The sequence below is a fragment of the Balearica regulorum genome, chromosome 1 (assembly GCF_011004875.1).
Source record: "Balearica regulorum gibbericeps isolate bBalReg1 chromosome 1, bBalReg1.pri, whole genome shotgun sequence".
NCBI lineage: Eukaryota > Metazoa > Chordata > Aves > Gruiformes > Gruidae > Balearica > Balearica regulorum.
In genome coordinates this window covers 91,035,281-91,050,364 of record NC_046184.1, presented here as the reverse complement: position 1 = coordinate 91,050,364, position 15,084 = coordinate 91,035,281, and the positions used below count along the sequence as shown (strand labels likewise).

Genomic DNA, 15,084 nt, shown 5'->3' with positions numbered 1-15,084 from the left:
AAACTTGTCACTGGTTAGCAGGAGGGGAAGGTGGGACATTCCCAATCAAACCAGAGCCTGGCCTGCACCTGGAGAAATCTTAACTTATCTCCCTGTTTTCTCCTCTGCCCTCCTCCCCTGTTCTTCTTCAAAGGTTGAAAAAAATGAGGACGGGGACCAAAAGATTGAGCAAGATGGCATCAAACCAGAAGATAAAGCTCATAAGGCAGCCACCAAAATCCAGGCCAGCTTCCGTGGACACATAACAAGGAAAAAGCTCAAGGGGGAGAAGAAGGGAGATGCCCCGGCATCTGAGGCTGATGCTGCCGACAAGAAGGAGGAAGGCCCTGCTGGCGGAGCGGCCGAGAACAAGGAGAGCGAGGCTCCCACTGCCACAGAAGCGGCCACTGCTGACAGTGCCCAGCTGGAGGAGGGCAGCAAGGACAGCAGCGCGCCAGCGGAGGAGAAAAAAGGCGATGGAGCCGCTGACACAGGCTCAGAGCAGCCAGCCCCACAGGCTGCCACTCCTGCCGCCTCCTCGGAGGAAAAGTCCGCTGCTGCTGCTGCCGCCGAAACGGAAAGTGCCACTAAAGCTTCCACTGATAACTCGCCGTCCTTGAAGGCTGACGAAGCCCAAGACAAAGAGGAGCCTAAACAAGCCGACGTGCCTGCTGCTGACACCACTGCCACCACCACCCCTGCCGCAGAGGATGCTACTGCCAAGGCAACAGCGCAACCCCAAATGGAGACAGTGGAGAGCAGCCAAACCGAAGAGAAGACAGGTGAGTGAATGACTTGCTAGGGAATGGGTCTCTCCAGGAATGGATTCCTCCCTTGGTCTCTTGGGGATGCATCTGAGGTTGGCCACCAACAGGGTGCAGGCTCAGACTGAGAGTTAAGAAGGGAATCCCCTTGTTGGGTTTTAGGGGTGGTGGCACTTGCATGTTCTTGCTTAACAGCCTCTTCCCTGCTTCCCAGCAGCTTTTGGAAATACTTCCAAAATACTCCCACTTCCTCTTGAGGCTCCTGTTCTTCGTGCCATCCAGCCCTTTCTTCCACGGTGGTGGGAGCGTCAGCCAGCTAGGAGGCTTGACGGAGCCTGGGAGAGCTCCCCAAGCTCTGCATATGCTAGCGGGGGAGATGAACATTCCCGGTCACACTAGCACAGGCAGCTCCAGTGGGGTAAATAAACAGCCTGAGCTGATACCAGCTTACTGGAGGCTGCCAAGTTGAGCTGAAAATCTCACAAGGCAAAAGCCCTCTCATACTGCAGGAGGCTATTTAGCCTTGCTGGTGAGATGGTCAAGAAGGAGCCAAAAGGGTCTTTTTTCCATCTGCTTGTAAATGGATGAGATTCTTGGTACAACCACATCCTAGTCAGGAACATCTTATCAGCATTGCTTACAGTTTCATTCACATCAATACTTCCAGCCTCTGTATTTGGGGTAGCCCATGACAGCCATACTTGCATGAAGCTTTTAGATGTGTCAGCTGGGTCAGACCCACATGGTAAGAGGATCAGGTAGGGAAAGGGAAGATTAAAGGCCCTGACAGCTCAGTGAGTGAGGACAGAAGAGAGGGTTGAATGCAGACAGTCGCTCTGGGAGGTGTTTTCAATTCTTTGCTCTTGACTGAGTGCAACTCTGCCTAACTAGTTCCCCTGGGAAGAGGTGAAGAATTTTGAGAGGCAAAAGTAGCATTTTTGACAGAGGTGTAGTGTTTCCAAGCCATAAAGAAGAGCCGTTTTTGAACTGTGATCCTGAGCTGGGTAGAAAATGCATCAAAGACCTGACGATACTTTTGCTCTTGTTCTTTACCTTCCTTATGTTATCAAAGAAAGAGAACATAAATAAAAAAAAAGGCAACATCAGAGGAAGGCATGACATGAAACTCAATCAAGAGACAGCGCCAAGCATAACTGGCCTCCACATTAATGAGACATTCAGTTGTACAGGGCATTTTGCCTTCATTAGCTTGTTGGGGCAAAAATGTGGCATATCACCTTGATATTTATAAAGAGCCTGATGTAAATGTTACGGAGCCTCAGCATCCAATCTTGAACTTACTGATGTTTCTCCATCATTTCATTTGGTCCACTACTTCTGTTCCACACATGACAATTCCCACCCTCTAATTAGACTTCCAAGCTTCATAGCTAACTCAGGGCTTCAGAAAACTCTGTTCCTGCTCAACACAGTGGATAGATAGGAAAGAACAGGTATCCAAAAGGACAGATAAGCACTGGGAGACATGCTCATGCAGAACATTTATGATTTAAGATATGGACAAGGGGAGCAGCCTTCAAGAGCATGAGCGTAAACTGAATGTACACAACAACAAAGAGTTGCTGGTTTTACCTCCTTTCATTTAAACATTCCTAGAGATAAGCCTTGAAATTGCATTGTCCAAGTTGGCTTTTTGTTGATCAGGTCTCTAGCCCTTTGTTCTTACTTTGTGTGATGAGTTGACTGGCAAAATAAATGCCATGTGATTTCCAAAATCTAATTTGGTATGTTGCATGCTGTATTTGTGTTGGTTTTATACTTGGGCAAAGGTATAATGGCAAAAATAGGACTGAGTGAATCAGTGTTTTGGGATCCTCTGTACACAGGATAATGAGTGCTAATTAACTCTTCTTTAAGACTTGGGGTGCCTTATTCCTAAACGGGATAATGATTCTGCTTTGAATTAACATTCCATTTTTATTCAGATTAATCTGCTGTAATGGATAGAAGTAGGAAATTCATAGTAGCAGGCTATTTAATTTACTTAATTTTACCTGTTTTGAGTCACCAGTCATCAAAGAATGGTTTATTTCTATGCAGTATTTTAAATTATTTGGAGATATCTTCCCCTTGTTCCTGTTGACTTTAACATCATTTGAAGTGGCCATTTAAATGCATTATTTAATATGCATTTGCACATGATACTGTAACTTATGTAAATATCTACCCAGAAGAGTAAGTTGGAAAATCTACAATCAAGTTTATATTTAAAAATGAGTTTTCAGTGATTGTTTGAGTGTCCAAGGCCAGTGTGTGCATCTATTTATACTTATTCAATATGCATGCAGTAATACTCAAGCTTTCCGATGTTTGCAGAAAGCAAACATGGAAGGTGTGTGGCCACAGTCAAACTGATAGTCTCTTTAAAATGTTAATGAATATAGATTTTTTTCTAAATTCCTATTCCAGTATTATATCCACCTTCCAGTCACAAACTCGAACAGCTGGGTAAGTGCCCCCAGAGCCATCCAAGAAAGAAATGCAAAAAAGATTAAATAGGCCTTCTTGTCCAGCTCTCTGAGGATGCTGGGTTGTGTTCTGCAATACGCTCTATACACAATGTCCAGAATACTAAGAAGCTTAAAGAATATTCCACAAAAGAGTATCATCAGAGTGTAAAAGTTCCCACTGACAGGAGATATTTCCTGACAGAAAGCCAATGTTTTCTTTTTCCTATCTTCATCCTATGACCCCCTCTCATCTCTTTAAACCTCTCTGTTTCTCTCTTGGTACTTGCTCTTTCCATAGACTTAAAGACATTTGCCATGTCTCGACCTTTCTCCCAGTCATCCCCCAGCAAACACAGCACTGGTGGTTGTTGGCACGGCTGCGATGGTTTGGTCATTCATGAAAGAGGGAGGGCCACCAAACATCTGCCACTCCAGTACTCCTCCAGCCTGGGGACAGATCCTCTTTCAGCTTCATCAGTCCTCTTCTCCCAGAAGTCATCCCCTTGGCTTTCAAAGGTCATCTCTTATCGTTTCTGTGATCGAAGACTGGCACTGTAGTATGTGGTGTCAGGCTGCCAAAAATAAATCGAATTGGCTCCTAGCCAGTGTCATCGGTTGGCTGGTTGCCATGGCGTGCTTGGCTGCTACTACCGTGAGGCGTGCCGACCGTGCTACTTTTGTGTGGTGGTGTTCATCTGCCTTGAATTTTACTACAACGGCTGTATCATGTTATCTGTGGATATCTTCCCCGGTGCAAACACAAGCAAAAGGCAAGGACACCTTCATCTAAGGGCAGGACAAAAAAGACAGGAAGAGGGGAAAGGAATAACTAACCAGATAAAGAGAAAGGCACAATATTTATTGCTTAATATTTAGTATTTCTGAAGTGGGGGAGAGGCAGGGTGATTATTCATACTAGTTGCTAATTCCCCTGACAGCCCTCAGCTCTCCTTGTTATTCAGTTCCACATACTCTGTCTATTGGTAATGGCTCAGGAAACGACTTCAAACAACTGTCCTGTATCCAGTATTAGTTGATCTGGTACCCCACACGTTTCCAATTGTACAGTAGGGCCATTTCTAAGCAATCCTCAGTGTACAAGAAAGCATATGGAAAAAGTAGATGGATTCCACCCTGGGTAAACCATGAAAGGAGACGGTGGGCTTTGTGCAGTGGCAATGGGGGGTTGGTGTAAGAAGGACAATCTCTTAGTTGTCTTTATGCCTTTTGGCGGGTGACTTTTACAAGCCAAGAAGGTGTTCTCTTATCTGAGCATCCTTGCCAAGACCTACGTTTATAGGCTTTCTTGTTATGATCCAGCTTTTGCCTGTTTGGTGTTGGCATTGTGTTTAGAGAGGCTGCCTTAGATGCCAACCTATTCAACAGGACAAAATTCAAAAGTGATAGGAGGGAATTTATACATTACATATGGATGAGGAAGTGAGACTTCTTCTAATCTAGGTTGCATTGGCTTAAATCCAGAGAGTCTCCATCAAAGTCACTAGAAAGAGTCTACATTAGTGCAGCTTTGAAGCAAGACCAGCACCCAGCACAGCAGACTATGGAAGAAGATGGGCTACTGTGTGCCTTACAAGGAGGAGAGGAAGTGAATGTCACACAACGTTAGATTCTCTTTGTACTTTCCCAGGTTTTCGAGTCTCACCTCCAAATTTGGCTAGTGCTCACATCAAAAGCACTCTCAGATTGTCAGGTAAGAATACAACAAAGCCCAGGAATGTGAAAGGGTAAATTGTGCCTAAGGAAACAAATGGATCTTCTTTTGTTGGGGAATGAAGAATGCTTTCTCTGGCTTGATGAAATAGCTTTACAATGGAGCAGTTTCACAGCTGAAATGAAAAATCAGCCAGATGACAATTGCCTCATATGTAAGCGGGCCAGCAGTTCCCCCAGGGCCCTGTATCCTGCAAGCAAGGAGCACTGGGAGGCACCATCTTCTCTTCACTTCCTCAGAGGGAACAAGTCCCTGCAGATCCTTTTTCATGGTTTAGAGTCGAATCAGTTCTTTGTTGTCAGTTCAGTCAGCATATTGATGCAAGGACAATACTTGCTGCACCTAGGGAGCACTGGCTATATAAAGATTTGGAAAGAGGGACTGTCTATTGTCATGTATCAGCTAGAAGGTACAGCCTGCACTACGCAAGGGGATAGCAGTTGTATAACTGGAAGTTTAGTCTTGGCCCATGGGTAGCTGGCATGAGGCAGAACACCCTCACTGCCATTCCTGTTTCACGGGAGCTTATCTCTGCTGTTACACCTGGCAGCTGAGGAAAGTGATGCAAATACAGTAGTCTTCCCATGACTGCCCCAGAGGGAACAACTCTAAGCAAGCATGCCAGCATTTTCTTGTCTATAGTACTACTCCAGCAACAAAGAAAGAATATAAATGCAATTTCAGTTACCTGCAACATGCTGAAAGGTGTCAAAGTATGTGCTTAGTCCTCTGTTGCTCTGAATTTTTTTATTCTTTGCATTGTGTCTACATAGGTATAAGCATTGCATATGTATTTCACAGCCTGCTTAGCCTTGGTGCAAGTAGCTATGTGAGGGGCAGGATGAGGAAAGTGGAATATCACAATTTTCCATAGAACAGGAAACCTACACACTACCTGCTACAGGTGCAGGATTTCCTCCAGTGTTGCAGTGAAATATTGTCTCTGGTCCCATGTGTGCCTCATGTCTGCTGTTTTCTAATGAGATGCAGCTTACCCCCTGTAGGTGGGAACTGAGCTAGTGAGCTAGTGGTGAAGCAGGACCTGATCTCTTTTAATGAAATCTTAGGTGGCACTAAGCATATTTACTGATGACAAGGTGTGGGCTGACTCTGGAAAGGGAGAGCAGGTTAACCACTCTTTTGTACCAAGGAGGTACCAGTTCTTTTGGGACCTCAATAAGAAAGGCATGGACACTCAAGGCTGGTTAACTGATTTATTTTGTGAAGGATGGAAATTACAGGAAAGGTGACAGCAATCTTTCATCCTTTCTGATGTTGGGAACCACAGCTGTTGCAGTATTGGCTGAGCCCCTCCTCGTTGATCATGACACTCTGCACAGAGTTCCTGTTCATGGGGAAGTTGGCGAGCCTCACACTTCTTCACACCTTTATAGTATTCTTCCAACTGAACAAAGCTATCAGTCTTGAACCCGTGCAATACTGAACTTTCTACATGACATACCAAGGTTTGCTGAGAGCATTACACTCTTAAAAGCCACCATAGGAAGGGGGTCTTACAAGCAGTACATACAGGTGGTATTATTTAAGGCAGTGCATACTAATGTCATGGTATGGGCTCATGTTGTATAGAGGCTGCTCACGCTAACACACGGCTCTCTACAGACAAGGCCAATGGTTAAACTCCACATAGATTTTGCTTAAAATCACTATCTCCTTGTTAGAATGTTTTCCACAGTGGTCCACTACAAGCGCACTCAGACCAACTTTAGAAAATGCTGTGAAATCCCCACATGGGAGGAAGGCTTTCTGCCATAAATGATAACCACATTTTCTTCTGAGAAGGGTTCCAGTAGCAGACCAGTGGACAGAATAGACAGAAGGAGGATGAAATTTAAGTGGCAGCTGTTTGCTGTAGCTGCCAGCAGTACTCTGCACCACACTAGTGTCTTTACACTAGGATCAAGTAGGCTGAACTTTTCATATGGATTTAAGCTTGTAGAGTATCAGCTGGGATTTACAGCTCCAAGGAGCAGCACTTTAAAGGTGGCAGTACTGATTCAGTGGCACAGATGACTGCCACGTGCAGAGGAGAGGGATTGGGAAAGTTCACCAGGTCAGCATGATCAGATTAGTTAGACATTCCTTGAGTGCTGTATAATAGGTGCATTAATACTGGATTATCAGTGGCACTTCAGTGATCACTTCCAATCTCTGCGACAGCCCCTTGGACTCTGGCAAGGTGAAGTTGTGCTCCTGATGGTCCATGCAAATAACCGTAGAGGAACATAGGAATTCCTAAGCCAGGTCAGACCTAACATCAATTTACTGTACTTCTGTAGCAGTGGCTAGCACCAAATATTGCCATGGGCAGATTTGGGATTAACTACTTCTCTACAGCTAGGACTCATCCCTGTCCTCTGCTGCCTAGGATTTGGTTTCACAGTTAAAATGTGATGTGTTATCTCTTTTGATACCAATTATAACTGTGGTTTTATATGGCATATATATAAAAGTGCAATATCTGATTGACTAAGTGTCAACAGCTTCCCCAACTCCAACCAACTGTACAACGGCTGGAAAGTTCACCAATGAATTGTCACCATTGCCTTAAATATCCTTCTGTACTTGTGCTATGTCACAGAACACCCAAAAGCTTCTCATAGCCCTCCTTTATGCCATTGCTTATTATATATAGCATAATACAGCATGTGCATATGCACAGAGAGCATAGGATCTTGTTGTTCACCTCTTTCCGGAAGAAACCACAAATAATGCTTTCAATTGCTTTTTATATGAAATTATTCCCATGCATCTTTGTTGCTTTCCTCTGCACTCCCTTTAAACCTGCAAATGTCCTTTATGAGATGGGGTGACAAACACTGTACACATTAGTCCAGAAAAGGCTGTACGTGTATACATGTATTTCCAGAAAGGCAACATTTCTTGTTTTGCTCCTCATCCTAGTCCTTATGCACACCAACATCTTTGCTTTCTGAAGACATTTGCCCAATAAGCACTGTTGACTGCAATGACATCCAGGTCCATTGTGGAGTTGGGAGTTCTCCTCTTTGTAAAGGCACTGCACAAATATTTTATTCACCCAGATAATTGTGAGATTGGGCAGTGGCCAAGAGAACCAAAGAAAATGTAGGCAGTGACAGGAGGCTTACAAGTCAAGCCACTGGCATCAGCTCTGTGGGACAGGTTCCACCTCCAGTTCTGGACCTGCAATAGACCTGTGAAAGACCAACTTGCACAAGCTCAATTTGAACAGGTCTTTAGCCACAATACATTTCTCAAAACTACATTCATGCTGCAAGCTTGACTTAAAGGAGGACTTCCTCATTCCCTAGCTTTCCTCTCTGTTGATGCTGAATGCCTTTCAGGCAGAAAATAGAGACACTTAATGACAATGTGTGGGGGAGAACTGAATGATGGAGAGTGCTGCTATTGTGTGCTTAGCTGTTCTCTGCAGGGGAGCCTGGTCTGGTTTTGCAGGTTACTAGAACTGTGACTTTCTTCCTAGTTCTGTATTCCCTGCATATCCTTTAGCTCTAATGGCCTGTACCATATAAAGAGCCTTGGCTTTATCAACTCCAAATGTGAATGTGATCTGTGGAAATGTTTCTTTTTTTCTTTCTGTATCCTTAGCTACATTGCTGTCAGCATGGGACACTGGAACAGAGCTGAAAATCTCAGCTGAGGTCCTGGCAGCCAGGACCCCATGTTGGACACCTGCCCTTTGCAGGGCTGCAGAGTAGTCAAGAAAAGGACAATGGGAACCTGGACAGGGCCCAGAGATGTAAAGGAAAATGCTCTTCTCCTAATGACAGGAAAAGTGAGACTCAAGGCTTCATGTAAATAAGTCTTAGATAAAGGTCATAAGGTCCCAATTATCCAGTATTCAAAGGCCCACACACTTTCCAGCTGTACCTTGAAGCAATAGCAAATGAGTCCTCTTTTCATTGTGAAAGAAGGCAGAAGGTGGAAGACACTATTCAACCTCTCCATCTTTCTTCAGCAAGACACAGTAATTGGGAATGCTAGTAATGATAACTGGACATTACCTGTAACCTACAGGGCTTAATGAAGAAGAAAATCTCTCTGACATTTAGAACAGCATCCAAATCCCAATGCTGAAGTGGTGCAGTGCTGCAGAACCATAGCTGACAATGCATTGCACGTATAGGGAAAGGGATGGGAGGGCAGGAGCGAGAGCTGTGACCAGTCTGCAGGAGCATTCCCCAGTGGTGCTGACTTTGGCAGAACTGTCTTAGCAGCTGTGAAAAATGTTTCAAAGACCTTACTAAATAACCATTTGAAGAGATGAAAGATGGAATAAAGTAAAAGTAATTTAAAGTTGGAGTGGTGGAAAGTACTTTTAAAAAACCCCTTTGCTGTTCTTAAAGGCTTTGGGCACCCATTGATTTGGAAATGACACAAGCCTCTAGGAGGGAGGTGTGGGTGCAAGCTCGTGTGGACTAAGTCCATAACTGCCTAGTTTTCAGATGAGTATAGGACTCCATTCCCTCACTGGGTGTGGGCTTAGAAATGAAAGAGTATGTATTCCAGTTTAGACACCCTGTGTTACCTATTCCAAAATTTCTCTTCCAAACTCTCCTTCTTCCTCCATCCTTCCTCCCACCTTTTACAACCTATTTGGAGGCAATGCTCACCAGCTGTAGCTGCAGCTACAGGGCTGAAATCTAAGCCTCACTAACTTATGTAAGGGTAGGATTTCACCCGTGATTTCAACATCCATGTCATAAGCAATTCAGAGTAATCTTCAGTCATCAGTGCTGAAACAAGGGATATGCCACAGGAGACCAAGCCCTGAGCTGGAGCGTGCCCCGCTGCATGCGGGGAAAGATGTCTAAATTGAAGGAGTCTGTGGTCTTAATCTTAGATCTGCTCACAAATGGTCTGTATGTTTCTTCCCTTGGGAGGGGCTCAGTGCAATATTGTAATATTGGTCTTCTGCTTTCCCTTGTGGTCAGAAGGGATGGATATCCCCCGCATTCACAGGGTCTGATCAGAGGGCTGCTTTGAGGTTATCTTCAGTAGGGCTGCTGCAATTTATACAAGCACCAATTCTGTCTGACCCTTTGTCTGCATTCACAGTCTGTTATTCAACTAGCACACCAGGGCTCCAGTTGGTGAAAGCACAGTGAAAGGAAGTAACTTCTTTATTGCCAATGAGCAGGCATGACTGTCACCTAGATCTCCTAACCCTGTACCACACCTGCCCAGTCCTGCACCCATCCTACGGTACAGTTCCTAGTGTTCGGCATGGGCATTCAGGGTGCTGCAGGTTTGCAAGTCAGTGGGACTGGTGGGTGTTTGAAAGATCCTTCAGCACTGTAAACAGTTTTGGTACGTGCCTTTAAGCTTGTCTTTGGGGATGAAGGTACTCTTTGCACAAACCTGTCCCAGCACTACTCCCAAGCCTTCGTTGGGAGACTTATCAGTGTGGCCAAACATGGTGCCAGGCACAGGGGATGAACTTGACCTCTTGTCCATGATACAACCTCTCCCAAATACACATGAGGCCCAGCAGGAAGGCAGGGAGAAGAAATGCACAGAACTGCTGCTGAGCAGCACCACTGGATGAACAGCAGGCTTCGGTCTCAAGAGATACTAACCCAGCACTGTTCACTGCACTCAATAAAGAGACACAAAATGAGAAAGAAAACGTTTCTTTGTGCCTCAAGCTAGAAACCTTCTTCATGGCTGAAGCCAAATGACTGTGAGAAAGACGGATGGAGTCACTGATTTTTACATCAGGGAACAAGGAGAAAATTCCAGCCATTCCTAACTGATGTAGCATGCAACTACTTCTTGTCCTTGTTTCTGGCAAAACACATACATGTGTTTCTACCAAACAGAGGAATCAAGTCTAGTTGCAGTTTTGACCACCTCCATGCAGGGCTTCTGAGTCCTGCTAGGCTGGAATTTTTCTGTGATACTCTTTTTTTCATTAAAGACCCCTTAATTTGTCAAAACCAAACATAACGTACCAGTACCAGGAATTATGGGATTTGTAGATTAAAGTACTAAGAGAAACCTTTGCTGGCTTTTAGAGTAGCTAGCACATAAGGGTCAGGTACTTCCTGAATGGGACAGAAGACAAGACGGGCCCATGCCTTATCCTAGGAAGCTGCAATCCAGTGAGCTATTGGACAAAGTTTCCCCTGATCCCTCTTGTTAAAGCTGTTCCACTTTGTATAAATTATTTATTTGCTGGAGCCGGGACGTGGAGTTTGGTCTCTCCCATTCCAGATGAGTGCCCTCACCACCAGTCTAGAGAGTCAATGTTTTACTGTGGCCCAATGAATATTTAATGATTTATGGAAGTGGAACAGCTCCAGCAGGAGAGGAAGAGTAGGAGAGACGTGTTCATTCACGTGGATATCTCATGACATTACTCTGCAACCAGCAGGCAAGACCCAAGCCAAGGACCTTTACAGCAAATAAAATCAGCTGGAGGACCAGGGGAGACAACATGAGCATGAAACGGTGGGGTGCCACTTCCTATGCCTCAGTGAAATTTCAGAGCAATTTCAGAGCAGCTCAGGCCTGGTGGGTTCACGCCTCAGATAAGGACCTCTTCTGTGACAGCTGTTATCAAAATGATGGTGCCCAAGCCAAAAGTATGGGCTGTCCCACCTTAGCCAAAAACTTAGAAACTGCAAGTGGGACCTGTGGCAACTCAGTCTTTGTGGACCTGTGCAGAGCTGGGCTTTGCAGCAGGCCTTGGCTATGCATGAAATAGTGGAGGAGCGGCTACTGCTTGTCTCCACAGCCGAGGCAGGGCCACCTAGGGCTGGCAGTGTTAGGAAGGGGACGGCCACTGCAGTGCTGAAATGTCCTTTGATGAAGGAGAGAAGCCTTCTCATTGTAGGCTAGCTCAGCAAAGGGCTGTCTTAGCACCCCATAAGGGTACTTTTTTCCACCACAGTGGACAGTACTGAGGAACTTTGACTTTACCATTGACAACCTGGACATACCTGCAGCTCCGGGGTGTTAGGTGATACAACCTGGCCTTGTGCTGCCATGGCATGGCCAGCTGTGCACAAGGCTTGGGGCTGCCTCGCTGTGCCCCTGTGAGGTCTTCCCAGCATTTGCTGCTGCCCTGCCGGGTGCCCTCATGTCAAGGCCAAACTCATTACCCATCTGATTGAACTGTTACTGTGAAAAGCCAATTAAACTGAGATGGCAACTGTGGGACAGCAACACTGGTTCACTTGGCCCAGCGCTCAGACAGGTTAGAGGCTGGAAAGTCCCTCCTGAACTGGGAGAAGGACGGGTGGTTTTGTTTTTTTAAACAAACAAACAAACAAACAAACAAACAAAAATCAAACAAAAAAAAACACACAAAAAAAAACCAGGAAAAAAAATCCCAGATTTGAATTAAAATCAGAATTACTAGCTGCTAGTTGCTAGCTGCTAGCTACTGCCATCTTCACAGGCAAGACTGCCTCTGGCAATGAGAGCACTCATGAAAGGTTTTCCAGGCAGCTCCCTCCTTTCTTCTTTCCCACTGTGCAGCTCAGCTCTCTGTAAACAGCCAGCGCCAGGCACAGGGCTACCCTACACCCTCCTTTCCCCTAGGGCTCAGCACTTACGAGGCAAGCATCACCACACCTCTGGTCACAGAGATTTCTTGGGGTGCAAGAAGCGACTATGCAGTCACCAACCTCCCACCTTAAGGCAAGCTGTGGCTTTTCTCCTCCCAGCCCTTAGGCTTTTTCACAGGCACCCAAGGGACAGACTGAGGAGGATCTGGCCTTTGCAGTATGAGCTGGGGAAAGTGTCCAGCTGCCCACTCAGTTTTGCAGGATGGATGTTGTGAATCCTGATATTTCCATCCCTGGAGGGCTGTGATTAAGCAGTTCCAGACAGAGGATTTGGGGCAGAGTGGAGGATTGTTCTGCACCAGCAGTGCCACTCCGTGTTGTCTCAAAGTGGGGATTTTCCCACAAGTGCTCATAGTTCAAAAAGCCTCTTCCTATGTCCAGGCTGTCATAAGATATGTGATGACGTCCTCCTGTTGAAATGAAAAGCAAATGCTCCCAGGAGCTTCATTGGGTCCAACATTAATCCTAAACTGCCTCCTAGAGAGCTGCGGCTGTGTTTCAGCGCCCATGCTCCGCAAAGCACATTGGGATCCTACAGGTGTGCACACCAGCTGTGCATATGGGAAATATTAGTAATATTTTTGATGCAAAGAGCTAGTGTTGTTGATGTTGCAACTGCTGGGGACAGTTACCAACAAGATGGCTGTGGAAGGCCTGACAACAGGCACTTAATTCATTTTAGCATCCAATTTGCAGAGCCTTGGAGGTGATGATGGACAGAAACAAACTAATGATCTGTAAATGAAATTTTTCCTTCATTTAAACACCAAATGGGAGGATGGAAAAGGGAAGAAAAAGAGACATTTTATATCCTCTCCTTGATTGTAATTCCCTGCCTTCAGCTAGATCAATATCATTTCTGCTGGAGATGGAGGCTGCCTCTGGTTTCCATGGCAATCTGGTTGTTGGAGGCTTGCAGGCTCCATGAATCCCCAATTTATCAGCCTTCTAGGCTTTAATAATGGAGACCAGCAGTCAGGCAGCTTATGAATGGCACATGTCTTTTGGGCTGGGGGAAGGGAAGCGGGAGCATGGTTTGTAGTAAGGGCTGCAGCAATTTGTTTTCCTGCCACTGACAGCTGAAGGGGGAGGAGTATGAGGGAGGAGCAGTGCATTAATTCTGGATGCACTGAAGGAATTTCTAGACCTTTTTGCTGCAATTATGGAAAATTTCCTCCTCTGCCCTATATTCCCTGGCCAATTTTGCCAGGGGCAGGGGGAGGAGAGCAGCCTTGCAGCTGGTCCTGTGTGATGAGGCGGGAGCTGTAGATGGAGAACCCAAAGGTCTAGCACTCTGCACGTTTCGTTCCTCTCCTTAACCCTCTTTATTTCAGGATCAGCAGTGCATGAATGCCAGCAGTCTGCCGTGGTTTTGGGTTTATTTTTATCACCCTACTGATCCTACCACAATTGCCAGGCTGATCAGCAGAGCTGTAAGATGGGCAGACCTCTGATCTGTCTATCAAACTTCTGTCACTTGCTGTGCTATTCTCTGTGCATCTGCCAGACCTCTCCAAACCCAAACCTCCATCCCCAAAGTGCTGTAAGCTTCACTCCCTGAATTAATTACTTTGCTAAAATGTCCTGCTGTACAGGAATCAGTCACTTCAGGAAGGCTGAATTTTGCTCATTTGGCCATGATCTACTCAGGTATTTCCGTTTCTTCTTATCTCTCCTCTGATTTCTCCCTTTATGATCTCACAGGGCAATCACCCTAGAGAGGCTAAAAAATAAATGGGTATGTCCTATCAAGACCTTGTTTTTCTTCCCCTCACATACCCTCTGTTCTAAACCATGCTCCAGAACTTAGCCCAGCAAGGGGGGAAAAGATGGGTGACACAAAAGAAACTGTTGTATGAGATGGGGACATCCTGTTTTCCCACAACATGTGCCAAGACCAGCTGCCAACTGTTACATTCCACAGCTGGAAGCAAGTAAAAACCTCTATATTCAAGCTGTTCAAATCACAAGGTATTTAAGGAATTAAAAAGGGTAGCCATTCTGGTCTGCAGTACCTACATGAAGCCAACAGGGGCAGAGGAGGAGAAGAGTAAAGAACAACTTGTGGGTTATTTCTTCTTAGGTTTTTGTCAGGTGAAATAATGAATGCCTTCATGTGATGGTTGTCAGGGGGGAGGGTATTGCTGAGATTACTGCACCTCCAGTGTTCACTTGAAATTAGGACTTTGTGGAATTTCAGAAATCACAGAACGAAGGCATCACACCTATGGAAGTGCTGCTGTGTGCAGAGGAACTGGTTGAGATGCTGGAATGAAGAGCCAAGGCAACTCAGCCTCTTGGGTACACCACAGGCTTTTGTGTGACCACAGCCCAGTTCTTCATACTTTGCTCACTCTAAAATGCAGATAAAAGCCTTTGCTTTCTTCACTGGAATGCCACAAGGATAAAATACCTCCATGATTGTGAATTAGGCCATTGTGGTGATGAAGACCAGATAAATACTTACATTGCTGGCCATCTGTAGCAATTTGGTACAGTCACAAGGGAGACAGCTCTTCATGTTCACGAAGGTCTGAGTT

General features: G+C 45.5%; 1 protein-coding gene across 1 annotated transcript in view; it reads left to right on the top strand.

The window, feature by feature from the left end:
- Window positions 1-15,084, top strand: part of GAP43 (growth associated protein 43) — a 56,330-nt gene that overhangs the window by 32,122 nt on the left and 9,124 nt on the right. The window contains exon 2 of the mRNA XM_075765484.1: window positions 134-761. Coding sequence (XP_075621599.1) covers window positions 134-761 — 628 coding nt within the window. The remainder of the gene's footprint in view (window positions 1-133; window positions 762-15,084) is intronic.